Source organism: Schistocerca gregaria, chromosome 4, assembly GCF_023897955.1.
Source record: "Schistocerca gregaria isolate iqSchGreg1 chromosome 4, iqSchGreg1.2, whole genome shotgun sequence".
Classification (NCBI taxonomy): domain Eukaryota; kingdom Metazoa; phylum Arthropoda; class Insecta; order Orthoptera; family Acrididae; genus Schistocerca; species Schistocerca gregaria.
Genome location: NC_064923.1, coordinates 328559831 through 328587523, shown reverse-complemented (window position 1 = coordinate 328587523; position 27693 = coordinate 328559831). Strand labels below are relative to the sequence as shown.

The following is a 27693-nucleotide window of genomic DNA, read 5'->3' as shown; positions in this document are numbered from 1 at the left end:
GGTTGCTTCACAATAAAACGCCATTGTAGAATAAATACGTCGCACAGCTGTTCGTGTGTGCGTATCAAACGTATGCCTGAACTCGTCGAGTTAATGTGTCTATTAATTGACTGTCTAGAATTTGTAGTTAACTTTCAAAAATCGAATGTACTGAAGCAATAATTACAGCACCTGTTCACTGGTTGACATCTCATGTATAGTATCATTGTCTCGTAAATAGTACCGCCTAGAATGTAAAACAGAGAGGACGAGGGCAGATCGCATGCCACGGGAGGGTGGGGCCATCTGGCGCTAGCTCGATCATAAATAAGACGTTCTTCGCCGTGATGACCGCGCCGAGTTATAAATAGCCAGCCCGGCGCCTGGCTGTGGTACCGTCGCGTCGGCGCGCCGAGCGTCGCTGACCTGCTCGAGACGACCATTGCGTCGGCGGCGCACACGTGCCTGGTGGACAGAGTTAGGGAGTGCTCCACGCCGTACCCACAATCTCAGCTTCAGGGGGAAGAGGGGGCCGGCCGCGGCGCCTATATTCGTTTCCCGAGGAGTGGGCACGACAAATAGTCCTGGATAAACTTGCTACTCGTCACTTTGTGTCGGGACAGGACTCTAGTTCTGTTTCTTCCGATAGTTTCTGTTGGGGGGGGGGGGGGGGGGGGGGGGAAGTCAGATGGGTGAGGAGTTGCCAATCGCGGATTTCCAAAACATCCATGGCTTAACTTTCAATGAACAGCAGTTCACTCTGAACATAAGTGTAACGTATTGTGCATATGCAGGGTGATTAATTTTAAACTTTCAAACTGCTGTATAAATAACGCCACAGGTCAGAATGATGTCAAATTGCAATGGAATATAATCAGAGAATGGGAAAACGTATGGCGGAAGAAAATGTCATAGTTACAAAATGTAGCAACAGAGGCCGCAGTAAGCATCATAATTTAATAGGGGTCGACTACAAGTGACAAATGAATCATACTACAATGCCTAAAGTGTATGTTTGATATTAAACAAACTGTATTACTCAGTGTGCATAGGTGTACAGGTATGATGCTGTTAGTTATGTAAACCCATCCACCATGGCAAGGTCATATCACACTGGATAGGAAAAATTGGTTTTTGTCCTGATGCCAAGAACTGCATATAAAGCATTAGTCAAAATAAAATCGGATTATTAATTTCCATGTTAATGGCACAACCCTTTTGTGCAACATGTTTAAATCGAGAAACAGAATGTTTGACAACTGATTGAAGTGTTCCAGTATCACGTTCAGAATGTGTTGCACAAGGTGTGTCTTTAATGCAGCTAAATTTGCAATCTAAACACTGAATGTAACGCCTTTCAGATAGCTCCACAGCCAGAAGTCACATGGCCCCCTGCATGTTTGGGGGTCAGAATAGGCCTGAGGTTAGAGGCAACTCAGAGATGTCTCACACTTTTCGGCCCTACAAGTTTAGGTCCCATTTTATGGTTTGAGCTGCCACTTTCCAAATTCTACAGAAGTTTGGACCATATGGGGAAGGATGCCTTACGTGGTGCATGAGTTACCTATAGTGCCCTTAGATTCAATCTCCTGAACCTCATGTCATGGCTTCGCATCTCCATCTGTAATTCAACTATTTGGGTGAGGACTTTCCGGGGCATGTCATCTTCTCCTGTTGTCTTGTGGGCCTCTTTCGCCCCCGACAATATTGGATTTCTCTGCGCCCAGTATCCAGCACAGTAGCCAGTCAGTTGTGGTGGGGCTGACGTATACCCATTTGGTGGTAGACCCCCTGAAAACACACCGAACACACTGCTGATGCCTGAGCTGTAAACTCCCCACGTATGCCAGAGAGTAGATGCCTGTCTTCGTGGGGCATCAGGACTCCTGGCAACGACCATCATGCCAGGTGGCCTTTGGTGTGGCTGGGTGGCACCTGTGGGGAGAGGCCCTGATTGGAGTGGGTGACATCAGGGCGGATGACTCGCAATGAAGCAGGCTAAGCCATCTCTTGGTGGTGACCATACGGCGCCAGCAGTCTCTTAAGAAGGGCAGGATAGAGAACAGTGTGGACAGAAATGACACTAAATCTGTTCCCTCCCTCACTACACTGTGGAAGGAACGTAGGGCTACAGAAAGAAGAGCCATATTTGCCTCGGTATTTAGTCTGTAGCTGATAGAAAGGGGACTCCTTTCTACCTACAAAGCCTCAATATTTTGTTGAACATCTTGAGGATTAGTTTCGGGAAGTGACAGTGCTGTCCGTGATTCGAAGCGGTGCAGTATTGATTCAGGCAGTATCCCCAGCCCAGTTTTGGACATTACTCGCTTTTGACTGATTGGGTAATAGTCCTGTTTCCGTCACTCCCCATAAAAGCCTCAACATGGTCCAGGCGATTATTTTTCCATCGCGACCTCCTCTTGCATTCTGACGACGGACTCCGTGCCAATCTAGAACAGCGGGTGTTCATTTCATCTGGCGCGTTTACAGGGGACCCAAAGAAAACGGGGTTGCTACTGGTGCCTTCATCTTGGCCTTTGAGGGTGATTCATTTGCCCGAAAAGGTCAAGGTGATGGTTTACCACTGTGACATTAAACTATATGTCCCTCCCCCTAGGCAGTGCTTAAAGTGCTCGAAATTCAGGCACATCTTCCTTTTGCACTTCCAGCACTACATGTTGAGACTGCAGACGTCCACTGCATAGAGATATTCAATGTTCGCCTCCTCCCACTTGTATCAACTTTGGAGAACAGCACTCTCCCTGCTTGCCAGACTGCACGGTATTCAAAAAGGAGCGGAAAGTCGTAGAGTAAAAGACCCTGGACCAGTTGACTTACCAAGAGGCTAAACATAAATTTGAACGACGACATCCGATTTGGTTGAGGTTCACATGTGCTGCAGCTGCATTACCATCCTTGTCACATGTACCAGTTGTTCCACACTGTCGCGAGCAGTGGGCCCTCCGGATCTCGAGAATACATCCGCCCCCTTGGTGGTAGGAATAAAACATCCTTCCATTGCTCCCAAAGTACCTACTTTGAGAGCAAGGCGCCCCCCCCACCCCCCGCCCTCAAATGCAGTGGACCTCCCCTCAGCTGGAGAGGCAACAACCTTCCCGAGCTCCTCTTGTGTGGAAGGGGACCCTTGGGACCCTCTCTACTAATGCCACAGTGGACACTCGCCAGTGGCTAAAGGAGCCAAAAGCCACTGTGCGAATAGCTTCACGGTCTTCCTCCGTGCCTGGAACCACTTCGGAGAAGTCCTCCCGGCAAGCACCTAAAGCGAAGCGAGAGGGCAAGCAAACAAGGAAGTCTGCTAAGAAAAACGCCCCTCCGGTGGCCCCAACACCACCAGTCTCTACCATTTCTGCATCTGAGGATGAGGTGGAGATCTTGGTGTCATCTGAGGACCTGGATCTCACTGATGGCTCATCCACAATAGGAATGGATACAAATACTCCAGTGGCAGCAGGTGACCCTGAGGCGTAACCTGTCTCATTCTGTGCTTCGTGTGTTCCCACCCTTACGATAACATCCTCCAGTGGAATTGCTGCTGGTTTTTTTTTTTTTTTTTACCACCTGGCTGAGCTACGGCAATGTTGAGCTTTACATCTGCTTTCTGCATTGACCTCCAGGAAACCTGGATCCCGGCAATGTAGACCCCTGCCCTTCACGGATATAGGGGATGTTACAAGAACTGTAGCGACTATAATAGTGTCAGGTGGTTTAGTCTCTTGAACTCAGTATGCAGTGAACATGTGCCCCTTCAAACCCCTCTTGAAGCTGTGGCTGTCAGGATAAGGATGATGCAATGTAGATCTTCCTCCAGATGGTGCAGTACCCCTGAACGCATTGGCTGCACTGATCAACTCCATAAACCTTTCCTACTTTTGGGAGATTAACGCCCGTAACTCCTTGTGGGGTGGCACTGTGCTCATTGGCCGAGGTAGAGATGTCGAAACTTTCCTGTCTTAACTCGACCTCTGCTCTTAAATACTGGGGCCCCCACATATTTCATTGTGCCTCATGGCACTTACTCGGCCATTGATTTATCCCTCTGCAGCCCAGGACTTCTCCCATCTGTCCACTGGAGAGCCTACGATGACTTGTGTGGTAGTGACCACTTTCCCGTCTTCCTGTCACTCCCCCATCGCCATTCCCCTGGACGTCTAACAAGATGGGCTTTAAACAAGGCTGAGTGGGAAGCTTCCATCTGTGCTGTAAATGTTGAATCCCCGCATGGTACCATTGCTGTGGTAGTTGAGCGGGTCACTAGAACGACCGTTTGTGCGGCGGAAAACATGATCCCCTGTTCTTTAGGGTGCCGCCCCCCCCCCCCCCCCCCCCCCCCCCCCCCCCCCCCCCCCAGCGAAAGTCAGTACCTTGGTGGTCACCGGAAATTGCTGAGGCCATTAAAGAGCGTCGGCGAGCTCTATAGTGACATAAGTGGCACCCTTCCCTTGAGTACCCAATAGCTTTGAAACGACTCCATGCCCGCGTTCACCAGCTTATAAAAAGACGGAAACAGGAGAGGTACGTCTCAACCATTCCTGGTCTGGACAAGATCAGACATGTTTGTGGGTACCAGACCCCGACAGGTGTCACTGGCATTTACAGTAATGGTGTGTTATCTACCGACGCAAACGCAATTGCCGAACACTTTGCTGAGACCATCATTCCAGTGCTCAAACCTGGCAAATACCCACTTGACCTGGATAGCTATTGGCTCATCAGCCTCACCATTGACCTTCGTAAGCTATTAGAACATACGGTAAGTCGGCGGTTGTGTTGGGTCCTGGAATCACGTGGCCTAATGGTTCCATGCAAGGGCAGTTTCCAGCTGGGTTGCTCTACCTCTGCTAATCTAGTTTCGCTCAAGTCTGCCATCCGAACAGCCTTTTCCAGACACCAACACGTGACTACCGTCTTTTTTATTTACAAGAAGTTTAAGACACGACCTGGCGACATCGTATCCTTGCCACATTATATGAATGGGTTCTCTGGGGCCTGCTCGTGATTTTTATCCAAAATTTCCTATTGCTCCGTACTTTCCGTGTCAAAGTTGGTGCCTCCCATAGTTCCCCCCCCCCCCCACCCCCACCCCCGCTCCCCGCTTCCCCCCACCCCCTCATATCCAGGAGAATAGGGTAGTGCAGGGCTCTATATTGAGTGCATCTCTATTTTTAGTGGTCATTAACGGTCTAGTAGTAGCTGCCGGGTCGTCTGTCTCACCTTCTCTGTATGAAGACGACTTCTGCATTTCGTACTGCTACTCCAGTTTTGGTGTTGCTGAGCGTCTCCTTATACAGGGAGCCATCTACAAGGCGCTGTCATGGGCTCTAGCCCACGGCTTTCAGTTTTCAGATGCGAAGTCGTGTCATGCAATTCTGTTGGCATCCTACCGTTCATCTGCAGCCAGAACTTTACGTTAATGACGATCCACTCGCTAGTGGAGACATATGGATTCTTAGGACTGGTTTTCGACGCCCGATTGACGTGGCTTCCTCATCTTTGTCAGCTGAAGCGAAGTGCTGGCAGCACCTCAATGCCCTCTGCTGCCTGAGCAACACCAACAGGAGTGCAGATTGCTCTACGCTGCTATAGCTCTATCCCGCCGTGACTATGGGAGTCTGATTTATGGTTCGACGGCACCCACAGCGTTGGGTTTACTCGACCCAGTGCACCACTGTGGCGCTAGACTGGCACCGGGAGCTTTTAGGACGCGTCCGGTGACCGACGTCCTGGTGGAGGCCGGAGTCCCTCCATTGAAGGTAAGGCGTGCACAACTGCTCGTCAGTTACATTGCACACATTCGTAGTTTTCCTGAGCATCCGAATTACAGCCTCCTTTTCCCACCCACGGCAGTTAATCTCCCGCGTTGGAGGCCCAGGTCAGGGCTTACGATTGCGGTTCGCGTCCAATCTCTTCTGTCTGAAGTGGAGTCCTTGCCTTTACCGCCTATACTTGAGGTCCATTCACGTACATCTCCATTGTACACACCTAGGCCGAAGCTTTGCCTGGGCCTTTCAAATGGTCCTAAGGACTCGGTTAACGCTATGTCTCTTCGCTGTTACTTCCTCTAGATTCTGGGCATGTACCAGGACCATGCGTGGTTTACACCGATAGGCTTTGCGTATGTTCATGGAGGACATATTGAACAGCACTCCTTGCCAAATGGCTGCAGTGTTTTCATGCAGAGCTGGCGGCCATATTCGTTCTCTTGAGCAGATCCACTCATGACCTGGCGAGTCATTTCCCCTGTTTCAAGACTCCTTGAGCAGCCTACAAACTATCGACCAGTGCTGCCCGCGCCATCCTTTGATAGCCACCATCCAGAGGTCCATCTACGCCCTGAAACAGTCCAGTAGTTCGGTGGTGTTTGTGTGGACTCCAGGCCACGTCGGAACCCCCGGAAATGAACTTGCCGACTGGCTGGCCAAACAGGCTACACGGAAACCGCTTCTGGAAATCGGCATCCCCGTAATTGACATGCGATCATTAATACGCCGCAAGGTTTTTCATCTTTAGGAGACGTTATGGCATAATTTCAATACGCACAACAAACTGCGTGCCATTAAGTGACTATGAATTTACGCAAGTCCTCCATGCGGGCATATCGCAGGGACTGTGGGGTTGTCTGCCGGCACCGCATTGGCCATACGTGGCTAACACATGGCTACCTCCTCTGTCGCGAGGACCCGCCTCGGTGGCACTGTGGCTCATATATGACTGTCGTCCACATCTTGCTGGACTGCCAACTTTACTTCCCTCTGCGGCTGCCTTTAAACCTTCCCAACACCCTTCCTTCGGTGTTGGGCAATAATGCCTCAAGAGCAGATTTAGTTTTACGTTTTATTCGTGAGGGGAGTTTTTATCGTACCATCTAAGGGTGGGCATTTAGCCTTCTCTCTGAGGCCGCCACCCTCCCTCCATTTTAACTCTGTCGCACTTTCTTTGCAGTTGTTTGTTTTGGTGGTCGTCTTTTTCCCTACACGTGTTCATCTCGCCTTGTCTCTTCGTGGGTGGACATTTTAATATATTGCAGAGTAGCTGGCTCATCCCCTTTTATTATTGTGATCAACTAGCCCAGACCATCTGCTCTGTGGTTTTAATACATTCTTCTACTTTTCCTTGTGGTGTATGTTTCCCCGTTTTTTGTGCGTTTCATTCACATTATTGTTAGGTGTGGTTCCCCATTTCTTTTCCCCCTTTTACTTTTGCTTGCGTCAGGAAGAAGGGACTGATGACCCTGTAGTTTGGTCTCTTTATACCCCGAACATACCAATCAACCAACAAGAAGTCACGGATTAAGATCAGGTGATTGGGACGGCCAGGCTGTAGGGAAATGGCTGCTGATAATTCTAGCATTTCCGAAATGGCGCTTCAGTAGCTGCTTAACTGGATTTGCAGTGTGCGGAGGTGCGCCCTCTTGCATAAAAATGATACCATCCACGCTGATGGAGAGCTGAAATGACGTGGTTGCCCAAAAGGCCCTCATAGCGCTTACCAGTGACTGTACACATAACAGGACCGGAAGCATTTCGCTTCGAAAAAATATGGCCATATTATAAATGACGCCGTAAATTCGCACCACACAGTGACTTTTTGAGGATGAAGTGGTACTGGTTGGTTTGCGTGTCGACTTTCCCTTGACCATATTTTACAACTCTGTGTATTGACATATCCTGTCAGATGGAAGTGGGCTTCATCTGCCCACAAAATCTTCAACGATCAATCTTTGTCCACTTCCATGCGAGCAAGAAATTTTAAATCAAAGGTCTCTTTTGCTGGCAGGTCAACAGGAAGCAACTCGTGCACCTGGGTAATTTTGAATGGATAGCAAAGAAGGATGTTTCGTAGGATTTTACGCACCGTGCTCACGGGTATGTCCAATGTTCGGGCAATTCTCTGTACACTACACGTTTGCACACCACCACTCGTCTCCTCCTGCATTGCTGTGGCCGTTGCTTCCACTGACGTCGAATCAATTATTTCCCTCCCTTTACCAGGTTACGCACCAAAAGAACCCGTCTTTCCGAATTTCCGAATCAGTTTCTCCAGACCTATGGCAGTCATCGGACCAACGCCTCTTTTCAAACCTTTCTGTGTCCGAAACTTCTGCAGAGCGACAGTGCATTGAGACAGTCAACGCCGAACGTCGCAGACGCGAAAGGCGGAAAAGCTTTGTATCCGGCGTGTGTGCACCAATTTCAATAGGTCGTGCGCATGGCAGGTGTTTTCATTTACATATTCTGACACATACAGCGCCATCTATTGATCAGTTTTCACACTTTTTTCTGCCATACGTTTTCCCTCTTCTCCGATAATATTCCGTTGCTATTTGACGTCATTCTGACAAGTGGTGTTATTTATACAGTGTTTTGAAAGTTTAATTTTCCCCTTGCCGTTGGTGGGGAGGCTTGCGTGCCTCAGCGATACAGATAACCGTACCGTAGGTGCAACCACAACGGAGGGGTATCTGTTGAGAGGCCAGACAAACGTGTGGTTCCTGAAGAGGGGCAGCAGCCTTTTCAGTAGTTGCAGGGGCAACAGTCTGGATGATTGACTGATCTGGCCTTGTAACAATAACCAAAACGGGCTTGCTGTGCTGGTACTGCGAGCGGCTGAAAGCAAGGGGAAACTACGGCCGTAATCTTTCCCGATGGCATGCAGCTTTACTGTATGATTAAATGATGGCGTCCTCTTGGGTAAAATATTCCGGAGGTAAAATAATCCCACATTCGGATCTCCGGGCGGGGACTACTCAAGAGGATGTCGGTATCAGGAGAAAGAAAATTGGCGTTCTACGAATCGGAGCGTGGAATGTCAGATCCCTTAATCGGGCAGGTAGGTTAGATAATTTAAAAAGGGAAATGGATACGTTAAAGTTACAGTGGGAATTAGTGAAGTTCGGTGGCAGAAGGAACAAGACTTCTGGTCAGGTGGCTACAGGGTTATAAACACAAATTCAAATAGGGGTAATGCAGGAGTCGGTTTAATAATGAATAGGAAAATAGGAATGCGGGTAAGCTACTACAAATAGCATAGTGAACGCATTATTTTGGCCAAGATAGATACGAAGCCCACACCTACTACAGTAGTACATGTTTGTATGCCAACTAGCTCTGCATATGGCGAAGAAATTGAAGAAATGTATGAACAAATAAAAGAAATTATTCAGATAGTGAAGGGTGACGAAAATTTAATAGTCATGGGTGACTGGAATTCGGTAGTAGGAAAAGGGAGGGAAGGAAACGTAGTGGGTGAATATGGACTGGGGCAAAGAAATGAAAGAGGAAGCCGCCTGGTAGAATTTTGCACAGAGCACAACTTAATCATAGCTAACACTTGGTTCAAGAACCATAAAAGAAGGCTGTATACATTGAAGAAGCCTGGAGATACTGACAGGTTTCAGATAGATTATATAATGGTAAGACAGAGATTTAGGAACCAGGTTTTAAATTGTGACCACAATCTATTGGCTATGACCTGTAGATTAAAACTAAAGAAACTCCAAAAAGGTGGGAATTTAAGGAGATGGGACCTGGATAAACTAAAAGAACCAGAGGTTGTACAGAGTTTCAGGGAGATCATAAGGGAGCAATTGACAGGAATGGGGGAAAGAAATACGGTAGAAGAAGAATGGGTAGCTTTGAGGGATGAAGTAGTGAAGGCAGCAGAGGATCAAGTAGGTAAAAAGACAAAGGCTAGTAGAAATCCTTGGGTAACAGAAGAAATATTGAATTTAATTGATGAAAGGAGAAAATATAAAAATGCAGTAAATGAAGCAGGAAAAAAGGAATACAGACGGCTCAAAAATGAGATCGACAGGAAGTGCAAAATGGCTAAGCAGGGCTGGCTAGAGGACAAATGTAAGGATGTAGAGGCTTATCTCACTAGGGGGTAAGATAGATACTGCCTACAGGAAAATTAGAGAGACCTTTGAAGATAAGAGAACCACTTGTATGAACATCAAGAGCTCAGATGGCAACCAAGTTCTAAGCAAAGAAGGGAAAGCAAAAGGGTGGAAGGAGTATATAGAGGGTCTATACAAGGGCGATGTACTTGAGGACAATATTATGGAAATGGAAGAGGACGTAGATGAAGATGAAATACGAGATACGATACTGCGTGAAGAGTTTGACAGAGCACTGAAAGACCTGAGTCGAAACAAGGCCCCCGGAGTAGACAACATTCCATTGGAACTACTGACGGCCTTGAGAGAGCCAGTCCTGACAAAACTCTACCATCTGGTGAGCAAAATGCATGAGACAGGCGAAATACCATCAGACTTACCGAAGAATATAATAATTCCAATCCCAAAGAAAGCAGGTGTTGGCAGATGTGAAAATTACCGAACTATCAGTTTAATAAGCCACAGCTGCAAAATACTAACACGAATTCTTTACAGACGAATGGAAAAACTGGTAGAAGCCGACCTCGGGGAAGAGCAGTTTGGATTCCGTAGAAATATTGGAACACGTGAGTCAATACTGACCCTACGACTTATCTTAGAAGCTAGATTAAGGAAGGGCAAATCTACGTTTCTAGCATTTGTAGACTTAGAGAAAGCTTTTGACAATGGTAATTGGAATACTCTTTTTCAAATTCTGATGGTAGCAGGGATAAAATACAGGGAGCGAAAGGCTATTTACAATTTGTACAGAAACCAGAAGGCAATTATAAGAGTCGAGGGACATGAAAGGGAAGCAGTGGTTGGGAAGGGAGTGAGACAGGGTTGTAGTCTCTCCCCGATGTTATTCAATCTGTATATTGAGCAAGCAGTAAAGGAAACAAAAGAAAAATTCGGAGTAGGTATTAAAATCCATGGAGAAGAAATAAAAACTGAGGTTCGCCGATGACATCGTAATTCTGTCAGAGACAGCAAAGGACTTGGAAGAGCAGTTGAACGGAATGGACAGTTGCTTGAAAGGAGGATATAAGATGAACATCAACAAAAGCAAAACGAGAATAATGGAATGTAGTCAAATTAAGTCGGGTGATGCTGAGGGAATTAGACACTTAAAGTAGTAAAGGAGTTTTGCTATTTGGGGAGCAAAATAACTGATTATGGTCGATGTAGAGAGGATATAAAATGTAGACTGGCAATGGCAAGGAAAACGTTTCTGAAGAATAGAAATTTGTTAACATCGAGTATAGATTTAAGTGTTAGGAAGTCGTTTCTGAAAGTATTTGTATGGAGTGTAGCTATGTATGGAAGTGAAACATGGACGATAACTAGTTTGGACAAGAAGAGAATAGAAGATTTCGAAATGTGGTGCTACAGAAGAATGCTGAAGATTAGACGGGTAGATCACATAACTAATGAAGTATTGAATAGGATTGGGGAGAAGTTTGTGGCACAACTTGACCAGAAGGAGGGATCGGTTGGTAGGACATGTTCTGAGGCATCAAGGGATCACCAATTTGGTATTGGAGGGCAGCGTGGAGTGTAAAAATCGTAGAGGGAGGCCAAGAGATGAATACACTGAGCAGATTCAGAAGGATGTCGGTTGCAGTAGGTACTGGGAGATGAAGCAGCTTGCACACGATAGAGTAGCATGGAGAGCTGCATCAAACCAGTCTCTGGACTGAAGACCACAACAACAACAATTTTAATTATAATCACCAGAAACAATAACTATCGTAAAATATCTAGGAGTAACTATTTGAAGCGACGGAAACAATTTACTGGAAAAGATTCATTGGGAGAATGGGAAGAAGTTGATCCACGTAAGAAGTGGCTTACAAAACACTTCGTTGACATTTCTTTCTATTACCCATGAGTCTTGGAACCTTTATCGGGTGGGGTAATAAGGGGGCGAGAGAGAGAGGGGGCGGGGGGGGGGGGGAGGAAGGTACCAAGATCCAGTGAAGAACGGCAGCTTCGTCGTAGAATGCTTTAGCTTGCGCGAGAGCGAAAAGTAGATGTTCATCAAATTTCAGTGGCAGATGCAACGTGAGAGGCGTTCTATAGGGTAGCGCCAAAGTCACTGGTCAGTTGGTTAAAAGAAAACAAAAGTAACAGCAAGACCTAGTACAGTAGGAAGTTTTAACCCGTTAAGTTATTACCAAATTGTGATCACTACGTCTTCTCAAGATGGTATACAATGCAATCACAAGCAAAACAAACTCAGTGATCAAACTAGTGAATTGTTGAAGGAGCGTGATCTGTGAGACGTGTTCACAGATGAAGTTTTCGAATTGTCACGATGTTAATGAAAGAAGAGAGGATTTTCACATTAAAAGCATTTTATAATGGCGTTGTTACAGCAGTTGTTAATGAATAGGGAAGACAGTTTATATCAAAACCCCCAATTAGACAAACACTGCACGACATACGAGATAGATTTAAAGAGCATGTAGTTGTTATGGATGCACCAAGATCTGGCCGCCCAACAACAGTCACAGCTGACGAATTAAATCTTTTGTTTAAATCAGTGTCCAGTGACTTTTGTGCCACGCTGTGCATGACGGAGAAGTTTACTGCTGCAGTTCCGAGAGGTTACGCTCCGGGCCGATGCGGCCGATATTCTAGTCCCTCGTATGAACGATTCGCGAAATGACCACAAAAGGAGATTGGAGCTGATACAGAGGTGTTCCAACATTCTTTCTTCCGATGTGCCATTGACGTTTAGAACAGAGCAGAGGGGTTAAAGACAGTTGTATCCGAGGTACCGTTCGCCACATACCGTAAGGTGGCGTTGAGGAGTGTAGATCACTTAAGGGTTGTTTAAAAGTTCGGCTGCCTAGAAGAAAGGGCGAAGATTGTGTATACACCTACGAACTAGGGGACCGTCAGGACTGGTAGCAAATTTTCCGACATGACACTAGTCAATTAGATAATGAACATTACGGAGCCATTAGCCTTTAACTTTAATTCCGCCACACGTGGAAAATACTTGTCATCGAAATGGTATAAAGTAGAGGTCTCCTTCATATTTAACCAGATGTAATGGCTCGGTGGTAAAGTACCAGAAGAAAATTTCAAAGGTATGAGGTTCGATCCCCTGTTAATCCTAGAAATTTTATGTCACGAACCACCTCGTTCACCTCTGGCAATGTTTGTCAATGTGAAAAACGTAGAGTTGCATCATGGATCGGTACCTACGTTAAAATGTAGGCCCCCTCCAGTGACTGCCTGGCTCAGTCACTTCAGAGCAGGCAGACGCGTACAACCTTCTACTGGATCATGCCTACTTAAGCTTCATGGTGTTCAAAACAATCTTCGGATCGATGAGAGCTTTACTCTAAGCGGCGACAACCCCGGAAAGAGGGGAAGGAGAAAGGTTCTAGGCCTGTCAGTGATGCCCGTTTCTTGTTTCAGGAATGGACCAAATTTTTCGACGCAGCATCCTTTTAGGTCAGTGAGCTTTGTCCAGTATCTGTTCAGTGAGTAGAGCGAACCTGCCGTAACCTCTCTCTGACCTCAGAATGCGTTCCAGTGTCTTTTTTGTTTTGACATGGGATTAAATAAAAGTAACAGGGTAAGGTGGATGTCCTAGCAGTGTACACCTCATATCCCTCCTTTTTCCGTTGACCATATGGAACACAAACAACACTACTTTAAGAAATAGTATGCACGAAATTGTTACTTTGGTAAGATGACGGTTACTTACCTACTGCGTGATGGCATGTACCAACAGAACTAAATGTCTTTGACTTGAATGCCATTTGTTTGCCAGATCCATAAATTTTTTTCTCCTTCTCGTATTAACGACGCGCCTAAGAATGTCTTTTCACCTCTTAACAAACAAAAAAATGCATTTCATCGTGGTATGAAAGCTGGTGGTATTTGGTAAGGTGTGATGAGCGCTAAACGCCCGTATAGTGTTACTGCGATTTAAGTTTCTTTCCTGAACCCCCAGCTGGCATTCGGAAGCATTAATGGTTCCGATATTATTGATATTCGGCTAATTTTGAGGTTTTTGATATCAAGTGGAACAACCATTAAACTCCTCAAAAACTGGAATGTCGTCATAATTACGTGGTAGGGACTGTTCATCTGTTGGGACGATCATTTCTATTGAGGTGTTCTTTATATATGCACGGCAAGCACTTGAATTTGAAGAGAATGGGAGTATTAAAGGGCCTTGGCATTTCCTATTGAACGATCCCAGCATTCGCCACGTGAATTATGGGAACTGCGCGAAATATAAATCTGGTTGACTGAACGGGAATTTGAGTGTTCCTCCTTTCGAGTGAGTGTTCAGTGGTTCTAAACGTAGCACCACTGTTATGAGGTGGTGAACGGGTAAGCACCAAACACAGTGTTATATTTCGGTAGTCAATGGTATGTTGTGCAACTCTCATTGTGCCTTCTGTGTCAACGTTAAATGCTGCTGGTTTACATACGGATGCCTCTCCCTTGTAGCTTCGTCAGTTAGAAAAAAACTCGAGATTGGATTAATGAGAAAACAGAGAAAATTTTAAGACTTTGAATGCTTCAGGTGTTTTATTAGTCTTCGCCCACTTGAATACAACGCACAGAACGTTTCTAGAATCATGTGCAAATGTTACAAAAATCGCGGCAGGTGTCCACGTGTCTTTTATTCTGTAGTTAAACTGTGCGGGACGAACTTAGCATGCACTTGTCCCTTCTTCGAAACATCCGCAGGATATATTAAACACTTGATTTAGAGATGTTACTCCATCGCGATTTGTGACACAACGTCCACTACTTGCAGCTGACTGGCCGAATGCACATTTCTGTTTACAGTTGTTAGTTCAAGCTACCACCGTGGTTGCTGCGCTGATGTCGCTTACGCGCCATTAATCCATAAAAGGCTAGTACTTTGGTAAGGCGGACGGTGTATAACGGCCGCTACCGGGGTACGTGCGTCCTTTAGTGCAGGCGTCGATCAGCCATTCTCTATGATAGCGTATACTCAGAAGAATACACGTGACGTGCCATGGAATAGGACTCACAAGGCAAATTCATTTGTTACACTGCCTAATCACAGTTCTGTTCCCGCAACAATTTTAGCGAACGATGTCTTTGGCCCAAGATTTCCCCCCTAAGGTTGCTCTATGGACTGTCACAGAGATCCTCAGTGTCCATGTCGTGGGAAGCGGCATGAACACGTTCAGTAGCCTTACGGTCTCCGCCAGTATTCCTTCTCCGCTATCTGCCTTGTTGCAACTTAAGGCGGGAGAAGTAAAACTTAGAGAAAGCAATATCTACGTATTTTCGCCATTCACTCGGTAATTAAGTGCTTATATTTCGTCTTAAGTTGTAAGAAGATTCTTATTTATGGTAATTGGGGCGTACGTCGGATTTTTCCCAGAACAATGAGCGCGGAATTGACAAATCTGCGTTTTGCTCCAGTGATTTTTTTGTCATTAGAGTTGTAATGCATCTACCCAACAGGGTCTTCTCAAGTGGGCGAAGCTTACCTAAGTTCGTGGTATGAGCGACGTGATAAAAGTTCACTGTTACGAGTGACGACGACGAGTAACCCAGATAAAGACAGAGAAATTACTCTAATTGTCGTCGTAGCTGTAAGTTGTAACACATCTCGGGAATGCACTTTTATTTGCAAAAAAGGAAGTCGTTTGACACAAATATCGATTTGGGCCAAGAAGTTTCTGGACTTGATGGCAGCCCAAAACCTGTTAGAGACTCAGGTGGAAGCAAGCAGTCTAAACAGCTTCTTAGCAAGCGATATTTTTCCTTGAGAAAGACCGTACCGAGATAGACAATATTTTCCGTTGAATTACATAAGACGCAAGGTAAGCTACATAATCTAAGTAGCGAGTACCACGTGTTTTCTTTGGAGAAGAGAAAGGAACGTACGAAATTTTGTTAAACCCAGTCTATGATAATGTAAAGCAGGAATATAACGCCCAGAAACATAAAGTTTTTGTAAAAATAAAAAATAAAAACATTTCCGTAAACTGCCGTAGCGAAAGTAAATATTTCAGCGCGCGCTGGGTGGCTCATGTGAATATCTGCAGAGTTGCTTGTGAGGATTCTGAAAGCCTGATGCAAGTCTAAGGCGGTAACTTCTTTAGATTTAGTTAGGGTTCACCATAATACGGAAAGAATACTACTGAAGCCTCCACCATTGGTTTTTTCCTTTTTTTCCCCTATATTGCGCCAGACGTACAAATGTCACGTTGAAATGGGGGACAGGACGGTTGCGCTTTGTAGGTGTTAACGCAGTTCATCTCGGGAAATCTAGTTCATCCCGAGAAATCTGTGCCTCGTGTGTGAAATCCGGAAAAGGGATCCTGAGGGTGATGATGGGTTCATAAATATAATTAGGTCTTCTCTTTAGCTGCGTAGTGTTGGGAGTCAAGCAATTCTCTGACAAAAGCATATGAGCGCAAATAACAGTGCTATTCGAGGATGGAATTCCACACATTTTCTTTCTTTAGCGTGGCATGAACTTTTGAGGATCACATTAGTTTCATAATGCTGGAGCACACAACGAGGAATGGTGGAGGATAGCTGCATATTTTGTCACTGTTCTGAAATGTGTGTGTGTGTGTTTTTTGAATAGTCGTGTACACATTGGTTTAAGATTTACTGAAATTCTGTTAGATTGACCATCTAATTGAGATGGTAGCAAGGATAAAAAGGAAAAACATATTTTATGGAATTACGGAACTGTTTGCTGTAATATACTAAACACAGACAATGATCTTATCAGGCTGTAGGTGGACATAGGCGATGTGTTAAGTTGCATGTAAATGAAATTGACGACTTATATGTTGCGAAGTGGGCCGATCTGACATTATATTGGTTACTGGGATGCTGTTAGCTGGGACGAATATCACTCAGATTGCCAGTTTGATAGGTGCACATATTGACATTCTACAAGTATTTATACATGTGTCCTTTGCATGCAGTACGTAGAAATCTGTATCTCCATGGACCTTAACGCTGCCAGGAGTCTTGTAGAGGCGGTTTGCCGTGACGTTCTTCTGCTCTGTAATGAGTTAGCTGTGTTTTGTGGATGGTTGTGATGTGTGTTTTTTTGATTGAAAGGAAGGAGAGGATGGAACTCGATACTTGCTCTCGAAGAGCACCAATATTGGCCTGAGAGTTTAATGCCCCTGCGCAACGGGCGAATAGTTTCGATGGCAAAATAGAGAAACGATTCGATAAGAAGTTTGAGGTGACAACGATGCTGACGATAGTTTTCAGAGGTAAAATAGCCATAGTTTCGATTTATCGTATTATATCTAAAGTGTGTCTCATTTAAAACATTTCCAGTGTTTGGAATGAATTCTTAACCGCACTTTGTGGCAGTGACAGAATAAAGTTAGTGGTACGCTATTTTAGTGTTGAGTTGGACAGCTCAATCTGAATGATACTTCTTTGGCGACGGGTCGATATCGGTGAAGCAGAAGTAGTATTTAAAGTACTCATAGCTCGAATATTTTAACTTCGTACTGACAAACTCGGTAGGTGTAAGTGCAAATTAAATTTCGTGTGAGGACCTGTTACCGGTCACTAATTTGTAGATATCCGTCATACTTCGCTTTATTTCACATGATGTATGTTTGATATAAAACACTTCGTCCTTTGATTTGTGAAACTGTAAGTGTGACTTCATGTCTGACGTATTCCCAGAAGGTTGAGCTTTTTTTAACAGTTCTACCTCTTTCTATCTGTAGACAATTTGGGGTGCTCGATGGGTTCAGTTATTTACGGATTCACCAGCTGGTTAGTTTCAGGTATATAGGGAACTAATAGCGTTACTCCATGTAAAAGAGATATACGAATATGTCTGATTTATTTAAAGTATCTCGTCTGATAAGAAATTAAACTGATTTATAAAAAATAACTATTTACTGCAAAGGTTAGCTGGGATGTCATTTACCAGTGTGATACAGTGCTTTATGAAGCTTCGGTTTGTTAAGTTTAACAGGATGTGTAACCAGTTACGTAAAACTATATAAAACAAACTATGACAGCCTGAATATCAAGGAAATGTATCGATATATCCAATACGCTGGTGTATCGTTGCCATGACTAGATGGGAAAGTAGTAATCCCACGACAGTCGCAAAAGCTGGTGATCTGGCACGACATTTCATCACCTTTCCTATAATTTCAGGACAAACACTTGCGTTGATTTTTTTTCTTTCTTTCTTTCTTTCTTCTACCTCCAGGATTATATATCAACCTCGGAATCGAGCACCGCCTTAGCTACGGAGGCGGCTTCAGGAAACAACGAGGAAAATATTTGGTAGAGTAACTTACATTTCGAAACGCATCAGTATCTTGCAGATTTTGAAAAATCTTGATTCTTCACTGATTCAAAAGTTTGTAATGGTGTATCATTGCCACGCATCAAAGCGTTGTTCTCAGTGTCTGATATGGATCTGTGTCATTTCCTACACCGTCAGATAGTTTGTTTCATCTCTTACCTAGATCGAGAAATCTACTTGAGTGACAGAAACTAAAGATCAACAATGAAAAATGTTCGATCAACCGTGTCGAAAGTAGCTAATGTTAATTTGTAAATCATCTCAAATGCATTTCGATACGCTCTTTGTTGAAACACCCTCGTTTGTTTTTCCCTAAAACTTTTGGTAGGCTTTCTGGAACAAATATTTTAGTCACTTTTGTTACTTTTCTGCAGAGTTAAAAACTGTGTCAAATGCCGTGGACCGTATATTGCAAACGTAACGGGTTTTTATAACTCAAATATGTATGCTTGGTAGCATACTCCTTATTTGCACTTCGAGCTCATCCTTTCGCTATCCATTGATGAGTCACTGCTTGTAGCGTCTGACGCATAACTTCTGTGTACGTTGACTTCGGGGGCGATACTGTGCTACTAGTAGAGAACGTAACACAGGTAACAACTAATAGACTTGTACAACATCGTCACGTTTTATAGAGTAAATGTGCAGCGCTCCATCTCCTGATTGACTTGACACTAATAATATAATACAGTTATGACAGAGATATTATCCGAAGTACCTGTTAGATGTGCTCTTGCAACACAGTGATTAAAACCTGGTAAAAGAGAAAGATAGAGGATGATAAATTTCAGAACATGAGTTGTCACATCAAAAGTCTGAAATTTTGACAGTTTTGGGATAACTAAAGGCTCCTTTGACATCATTACTTTTCATTCTTCAGTAGGTATTTAGGAAAGTTAAATATTTATTGTTAGGAGAGTACACTTCAGCGTTGCCAGACTGCGTACATTCCGATGACCAGTTACTTGACAGGAAAAATCGAAGTATTGTGCTCCTTTTCCACAAGATAGAGATATGCACGGCTTACTATGGGTGAACCTTCCATATGTAGAACCAGGTAAAAAAATGAACTGGCGAATATAGAAAATATGAATAAATTATTCGTACTTTTAGACGTGAAACGCGGAAAATAGGATCCAAAGGAAGATAAGTACATCCTGAAGTTCACGTAAAATAGTAATTAAAGTTACAACGTTTTAGCTACCTAAAAAATGTTGGTAAGGCGGGTGCCAGGTTGAGATTCATCGGGAGAGTCGATAGAAAATGTAGTCCATCAACAAAGGAGGTGGCTTACAAAGCACTCGTTCGACCTATACTTCAGTATTGCTCGTCGGTGTGGGATTCGTACCAGGAGATAGAGAAGATCCAAAGAATAGCGGCGCGTTTCGTCACAGGGTTATTTGGTAAGCGTGATAGCGTTACGGAGATGTTTAGCAAACTCAAGTGGCAGACTCTGCAAGAGAGGCTCTCTGCATCGTTGTGAAGCTTGCGGTCCAGATTTCCAGAGGGCGCGTTTCTGGATGAGGTACCGAATATATTGCGTCCTCCTACTTATACGTCCCGAAGAGATCACGAGATTAAAATTAGAGAGATTCGAGCGCGCACGGAGGCTTTCCAGCAGTCGTTCTTCCCGCGAACCATACGCGACTGGAACAGGAAAGGGAGGTAATGACAGTGACACGTAAAGTGCCCTCCGTCACACACCGTTGGGTGGCTTGCGCAGTATAAATGTAGATGTATTCTGTACCACGGTTTTCAAAGCAGTCCCGTGGGAACGAATACACAGATCCTAACGTTTCTTCCACATGCGTCCCGGAAGTATTTGCTTCTAGACTCGCTTGAGTCTCCTACACTCTATTAAATAGATTCTAAGCTTGGGAACCGCAAGAAGTCATACGGAGCTAAGTTTGATGATTACGGCGAGTGGGAAGAGGTCATTTTGTTCTCAGTAAAATATAATCATAGTTTATGTAGGCCATATGTAGTATTATTCTCATATCCTCTCTCAAACCTCATAGATTTACCGTATGATAAATAGGGATAAACACTTTAGAGCTACTTTCGGCCGAGTTGTTGTACTCTGCCATTGTGACGATTGCTGCTTTGTTACAGTATTACAGGCCATAATTCTCACCAGTGATAAACTTTAAAAGTAACATCGGATCGTTGTTTAAAGTTCCTTATGCACTTCAGTGCGATGTTGCTTTTGATCATCTCGAAGCAGTTGTGTCTTTAATTATTCTGATGGAATACGTTTAGATGTAGCGTTACTCAATCCCAAAGTGCAGCAGAGATCTTGCCTAGTTTGACTACGATTTGCGGAATCCGATCATCACTGTCAGAAAATTTTCATGTGTGATGCCAGTTGATGGTCGATCGGAAAGTTCTTCGGCAACAGTCGAAGTTCGCACGGTTTTGAAACGCCTCTACCAATTGTAAGCGGTGCCTTGCCTAAAGCGCTTTCTCCAAAGGCCTGCGTCACCATTTGGTGCGTTTCAGCAGAGGTTTTCCCAAGTTCATAACAAAGTTTCATGTAGACACGCTGCTCTTTCGGGTTAGTCGTTGCAAAACAAACTCATCGAAACACGACAATCTAAAATAGCACACCAACCAACCAAACGACTCAGCTCGCAGTTGTTACACTGCTGCAAGAAAGACGTATAGGAAAGAACCTAATTACATTTCAGTAAGTTCGTAATTATTTACGCCAAAAATTCAAATTTCAAAAACTTTTGGATGCCACCACTTAATTTCAATAGGATTGTTCTGATTATATTGTGTGTTTTGTTGACGCAATATGGAAGACGAAAATACCATCGTAGAAAAATTAAACACCTGAAGTTCTAATTGAACCAGCAATTGGTTGCAGAGCATCGATCTGACTTGAAAGCCACACCAGCTCTTTCACTCCAAAATATGGAAAAAGAGTGCCCAGTTTCACGAAGTTAAACGTACTTAGCTTACTACCAGAAAATAGTCAACATATTAGAAATTTTGTTCTAACTATCTTAAAGAAATGATAATTAGAATCGACGTCGTATTTTGAGAACAGCGCTGAACGCGATCGGTGAAAAAGATGTTCAGGTTTCTCCATCCAAATAATTTAATGGGAGGTGAAAGATCGCTCGATGTTGAAAAGTCAAGCTACTATTGCCGAAAGACGACTCAGCAGGTGCGAGTGATTCGTATCTAACTTCCTCCCCTGGATGGCTTCACAGACTTGAAAATTCCTCGTGTGCGTTGTTTTCCGTTTTGATGTGTAAAGAGAACTGAGGCAATTTTAGGCGAATAACGAGTGGTTGCAGCGTCTGTTGGAACTGACCAATAAATCTTAGAGTTTTAAGAGATACTTCCAAAGAAGGCATTTTTGTTTTTATCCACTGCTGTGCAGTCCCTAGAGCATGGGATTTAACATACCCTGCAAAATCATGAATTATAGATCATCGTTGCTTCATAAAATTCTAATGAACCCGTGTTACATATAGTGTTTTGTTATAAATTCTTCGAAAGGTTGTACAGCAAAAAAGTTCTCTTAGAAATTGAATGGGAAAGAAAATAGGTTGTAAGGGAGTACTAACTTAGTGAGATAAAGTTTCTTCCCGGCTTGAGGCATGTAGGATTGAGGGACTGATAGCCTCTTAGTTTGGTCCCTTTACCCCATCAGTGCAGTCCAGTCGTAAGTAAGTTTTTGAACTATAATTTGGAGTTAAAAAAGAAGGCAAAAGGGAATTTAGATCAGCCAACGAAACTCCATATCTCTGGCATCGAAAGAAGCGATGGTAAGTGAACTTCAGGGAAATAAAATTTAACTTCGTAAATTAAAACTCTAGAACTGATGATGGTAGTTGCATCTAAATGTGAGATGAAAGTAATAGATAGCGGGAGGTATGACGGGAACGAAACATCTGCATACCAGGAAAGGATGCACTCTTACCATCGTAAAATGGAAGAGGTCGCGGAAAAAAAGGCTAAGTGACGAAAATTTAGTGACACAGCAAAAACTAGTGTCCTCAGCCAGGAGTTATATAAATGTAGACTTTTAGGAGTAAGTAAAAATCCGTTTTTTTTTTTCATTCCCAAATTTCTGCGTGCCAAGCACACTGTTTCTGTAATGAGTCGTAAGAAAGAAAATCGCAAATTTTTTGTGTAATTATAAGGTTATTTTTAGAGAATAGTAATGATTGTAAAATTTTTTGTACACGCATTGTGTGTTCTTTATAGCAAACACTAAATTTAAGACAACGTTCAGTGGTTACAACCAAGATAAGCAAGAATATGCCAGAAGATATGTCTCCGAATGGCATCGTGAGTAAAAGGGCAGTATCTAATGTAACGCCATACACGAGTTTTACAGTTTATCATAGATAACAGTGACAGACAGTGTACTGAAGCAAAAATAACAAGATGAGTCACTGCAACTAAGAGATTAGTGTCTGAAAAGCTACATTCGTTAGTACATAACATTAAAATAATGCCGGCGAATTGGAGACCCAGCAGACGCTGTTGTAAGGGTCACCCATTACCAAGTGAGTTTTGCTGTTGCTTAAAGAAGCTCCGTTGCTGTACGTTATCGGGTTTCAATATTGATTTGCCCTAATAGAATATCTGATTGCATTTTAATGGTGTTACAACCCAAGTAATCTGTTAAACTTCCACGCCATAAATCAAACTATCCTCCCTACAGGATCGTATTAGTGCTTCTAGATCTGAAATATATAAACTTTATTTGTGTATACACTGCAAATAACTTCCGTCGTATCAGGATGTGAGTTGCTGTACTACAGCGCATGTAGATTCCGTTAAGCGATGTATTTTGCGTAGAGCGTCATCCTTTCTCCCGGCACCCCTTTAATGGTCGCTAAACTGATCGCTTGCCTATTTATAAGTAGGGAAGGAAGTATAGACTTTGAGCAAACGATTTTAAATAGCGGCTTGTGGGCGGATCCGCACGGTCGCGGACGTTGATGCTCTAAGAGAATAAACAGTGGGGTTGGGCTCTCACGTAACACACAAAGTTTACGCCCCTGCTCTTCTAAGTTAGACTGCGGAATATCTACTTGATTTGAGACATTACAATCCCCAAATGCTGCCTGTGATAATGGGAACCACAAGCGGAATAGATGATGGTGTGCCTAAGTTTACGAGTATGATAACTGTTGAGACAGAATATTTATCTCAAGTTGAAAAATGTATGGCTTGTGCGCATCGGAGTTATGGAGCTTGAATTTAATTTTTCTGTTCTTTTTCCAGTACAATTTCATTCTGGTCACTAAAACATCCAATAATGTTCGCTGTTTCGCAGTAGGTATCTGCAGACGCTTGGACGGAATTAAAATGCCAATTAAGTCAGCAAAGTGTAGAGGTTACTTTAGAGTTTAGGAAGTATTTTAGAGACTTCGAAAAGGGACAGATTGCGTTTTTTAAAAAAGAAAATAATTATTTCATTGCGGCGGTCAAAATACAGGGTGTTTAAAAGATATATACTTATTTCGAGCGTATATATTTATTAAACTGTAGGATAGACATCTATGAAACTTGAGACACACATCTCTCAAGCTTAAATCACAGACGTTCAGTATGTCCTCCGCCAGTGACACGAACAGCTAGCACGTCGATACTCTCTTCCTCCGATACTCGGTGAAACATGTCCATCGTCACTGACGTTATGGCAGCACGGATCGGATTCTTCATCTCGTCTGAGTTCTGTAGCAATGTTTGTACATAAACGTTGTTGTTATATAAAGAAATCCCGGGGCGTCAAATCCGGTGACCGTAGAGGCCAGCTGAGAAGTGCTAAGTAGCCGGGTGTTTGACGACCAGTCCAACGACTTTCCTTCATATATCCATGCACTAGGCGACTCATGTGAGGGAGTGCTCCGTCTTGTTGAAAAGTATTATCCTCGTTCAGTCTCGGAAATAACCAGTATTGTTAACATAACAAGTTACTGCTGACCGTTAAGCTAGTTTCCATCCAAGAATGAGCCGTAGACACATTACACACAATGACTTTGGACGACTGTCGTAATGTTCAGTGGCTGCGGATTGGTTCTGTAGGCCCCATATTCGAACATTATGTTTACTTTTCGGCGAAAAGTGAAAAGTCGTTTCATCACTGTGCCAAAATGTTATCGGCGTCAGTGGCATTCTGAAACTCTTCGTAAAATGCCGCACGTTTGCGTTTGTCGTCATGGCGTAGAGTCTGTAACAGCTGTAACTTTTGAGGCTTCATAACCAGCTGACGTCTCAAAACACGCATAATTGTTGTAGCAGTTGTAACTTTCCATCGATACGAAGAGTTGATTTTGTTAGGAATGCGTTCTCGAAAGCGATTTGAATTCATGCGACATTTTTGTCGGAAACAAAAGGGCGACTAGGATTCTTTCTTTTACATACACATCTTGTGTCTACAAACTGCCGATACCGTCAGCGAATGTTCCATCCATTCGGAGGATCAGTTTCATACTTGAGCCTGAAACGAATTTGCACTGTAATCGCGGAATTGCACTGTATTTTCTGCTGTCAGCATTCTCTTCCTCCTCCTCCTCCTCCTCCTCCTGCTGCGGCTTCTAAGAGTTTCGAAGCTCCCGTGCTAATCTCACATGCTACCTCCAGATGCTTCTATCTTGTTTTGCTTCTTGCCAGTTATTTCTGCCCAGCCTGTTGCATATTCTTTTAATTTCATTTCACATTTAGTTATTCTGGAATGAAAAAGTGAAAAACAGACTACTGTACTACCCGTCGGTGCGTGCGTATCGTGAATATAAAATGTAACTAGTTTCAGTAGCTGTTTTAAGTCAGTGTGTTATATATAAAAGGCTTAGCTCTAGGCAAAAAGAATATCATCATCAGTCATGTCCCCGACTTTATTAGCCTGAACAAAGTATCAAAGTCAAGAAAACTTAAGATATTACTGGTTCATCATAACAGATTAGTTCATTTGTGTTGTGCGTAATGTAATGTATTTTACCGAATTTATGTAGTCGATATAAGGCTCTTATTAAGGTAAAAGAATCTCAGAATGAGTTATTGGAATGTGAGAGTGTCGGTCGTCTTCGTTTTAACTTTGTTTTCGCAACCTAGAAAGTAACAGATCAAGGCCAAAACTGTTTAAAGACATGTGCTTGATTGTTAGCGAGGATTTAATGATCTGACGGTGATCGTTATCCCTTTTGCAAAGCACTGACACTCGCAAAGAAAGACCAAGTAGCTGTCCAGGCAGCGCCTATTCAAGATCGGTTCTAAGTAATCTGATAAATATGTAGGAAAAGAACGACTGTGTGACAGTCATTCCAAAATTTTTGATTTTGTTATGTTCTAGTCTGTTGCTGGACTTTAAAGGCAGAGATACATTAGCGGCATACAGTTATATACATTTGAAAATTTTAAGGAAAAAAAAGAAAAGAAAATTATGTAATTATTGGCCAGGAGACCCTGATCTGGGTCACACGCGTGATAAGTTTTCCGTTTGTCGCCACTTCGACGACTTGGGCGTCAGAACATGAGATCGGGGCTCACGAGGAATACGGACCTCGCAAGGAACTTGTGACGTCACGCTTGTCCGCCACACTTCGCGAACGCTCGTTCCGTACATGGCCCACGGGAAATCAATATGTAATTGAAATGTTAACCATGAAAGGGCTTAACTTAGTCGTGTGCTGCCGAGAGCTTGTATGAACTTAAATGCGCAGTCACGAATTATTAAGCTCGTCGGAAATGGTTATTCGTTCTCCTCCAAAGATGACTACTGGCACTTGTAAGACCTGCAGTGTTACGTACTGTGACTTACGTCACGACCTACCCTCGTGGGCCTCGGATAAGATTAAATGATTAACACAAAGCAAGTACCCAGTCCAAGAGCGAAGAAAATCCCCCGACCCGGCGGCGAACTGAACGAATAGAATTCGGGACCCATCGATCTAGAGGTGACTACTCTAACCACCAGACTGAACTACGAACAAGTTTTAAGTTCTAGATGCTAATAAATGCGCTATGGCTCTATTGTGTTCCGCGTTGCATATTTCGCTGTCCGCCATGGAGCTGAAACGAAAACATTTCTCTTTCGTGATCTGTTCGGATTTCAGAGTGAATTCGAGTGTCAGGCAGCGCCTTGAATGATGGCATTTGGGAAGTCTCCTCCTTTAACGAGCTCGGTCCCAACGGACACCGTTCTTTTTAAGGTGAAAGTCAGGCCATGCGCTCGGAGAGCATCCACTACTGAAAAAAATGTGTTCCGTCTTCGGCGAAAAATTAAAGAGGCGCCTGCTGCGGCTGCCACATTGTATGCTAGTCTGATTGGGTCTACAGCTGTCTTACCGAAGAGCCTTCGCATAAGAAAAGTTTTCATCGGGTGGATACTGCACCTTGTGACAACAAAACACAAGGTTCTTTTGCGAGCTGGACACATCGACACAGTTGTTCTACTTGCAGTATGTAGATCAAAATGTTTTCGAATTAAACTTAGGAAAAGGAACAGAAACGCTTTAGGGTGAAATCCTTTTCGCGAAAACATAGTGCGTAACTTGGCGCCCAAAACAAATATATTTCTTGAGCTTCGTATTGATTCTGTCACATCTTCCGTGCACGTCAGATTTGGTTCCTTGTAAACTGCGGTAAAGTTAAAGAAACCTTTTGTTGGCATCTTGGTAGAGTGCAGGAATCTACAGTGTCTGCCTACGAACTTCATTTATTTTCTTTCTTTTAATACACCGCCATTTGACTGTATATTTAGACGATTCATATGTGGTAAAGGTAGCCGAAAGCAGCTTGGGGCTGACTTTTCCAGATACGACATGTTAGTTGGTCTAATAATATTGTACTCGATAAAGGAATAAAAGCCGAAACCTACATTGTACAGAGGAAAAATGCAGTGATATACGGTCATATGGCGGTGTGTTCTTTCAAAATAGTGATGTATGACTGTGGCTCAGCACCATCGAAAGCATTTTTTTTCCTGCGAACTGTTTCTGAACCGCCTTTTCTAAGAGGGATTTTTTTGCAGCATTCACTACACATTTAAAGAGGATGTGAAAAATTAGAAATAGTGTGTTTCGCAAGTAATGACCTTCAAAAGGTGTTTTTCAAAACAAGTGCTATTTTTCAGAAAAACAGGATTGGTACTGTTGGAAACAGTTAGCAGTTGCTTTTCAGATATTCGAGAACTAAGTGGCTTCTGCCTGGGGGATGGTGGCAGTGAGTGTATTGTGAAATCTAAGCCGCCGCATGACGTGGAAATTTCCCATACGAAATAGTATGAGTTTAAAACTTCCAATCAGATTAAAACTGTGTGCCCGACCGAGACTCGAACTGGGGACGTTTGCCTTTCGCGGGCAAGTGCAAGTCCCCAGTTCGAGTCTCGGTCGGGCACACAGTTTTAATCTGCCAGGAAGTTTCATATCAGCGCACACTCCGCTGATCCCCCAGGCTGTGGCTAAGCCATGTCTCCGCAGTATCCTTTCTTTCAGGAGTGCTAGTTCTGCAAGGTTCGCAGGAGAGT

At 43.7% G+C, this 27693-nt stretch overlaps 2 protein-coding genes across 26 annotated transcripts in view; both read left to right on the top strand.

Annotated features, from left to right (window-relative positions):
• LOC126268011 (craniofacial development protein 2-like) overlaps positions 1–10070 on the top strand; it is a 492966-nt gene extending 482896 nt beyond the window's left edge. For both annotated transcript variants that reach the window (XM_049973420.1, XM_049973419.1), the window contains exon 2: positions 8922–10070. In XM_049973420.1, the coding sequence (XP_049829377.1) occupies positions 9092–9886 (795 nt within the window). In that variant the 5' untranslated portion in view covers positions 8922–9091 and the 3' untranslated portion in view covers positions 9887–10070. The remainder of the gene's footprint in view (positions 1–8921) is intronic.
• LOC126268007 (protein phosphatase 1 regulatory subunit 12C) overlaps positions 1–27693 on the top strand; it is a 319893-nt gene that overhangs the window by 6073 nt on the left and 286127 nt on the right. The window lies entirely within an intron of this gene.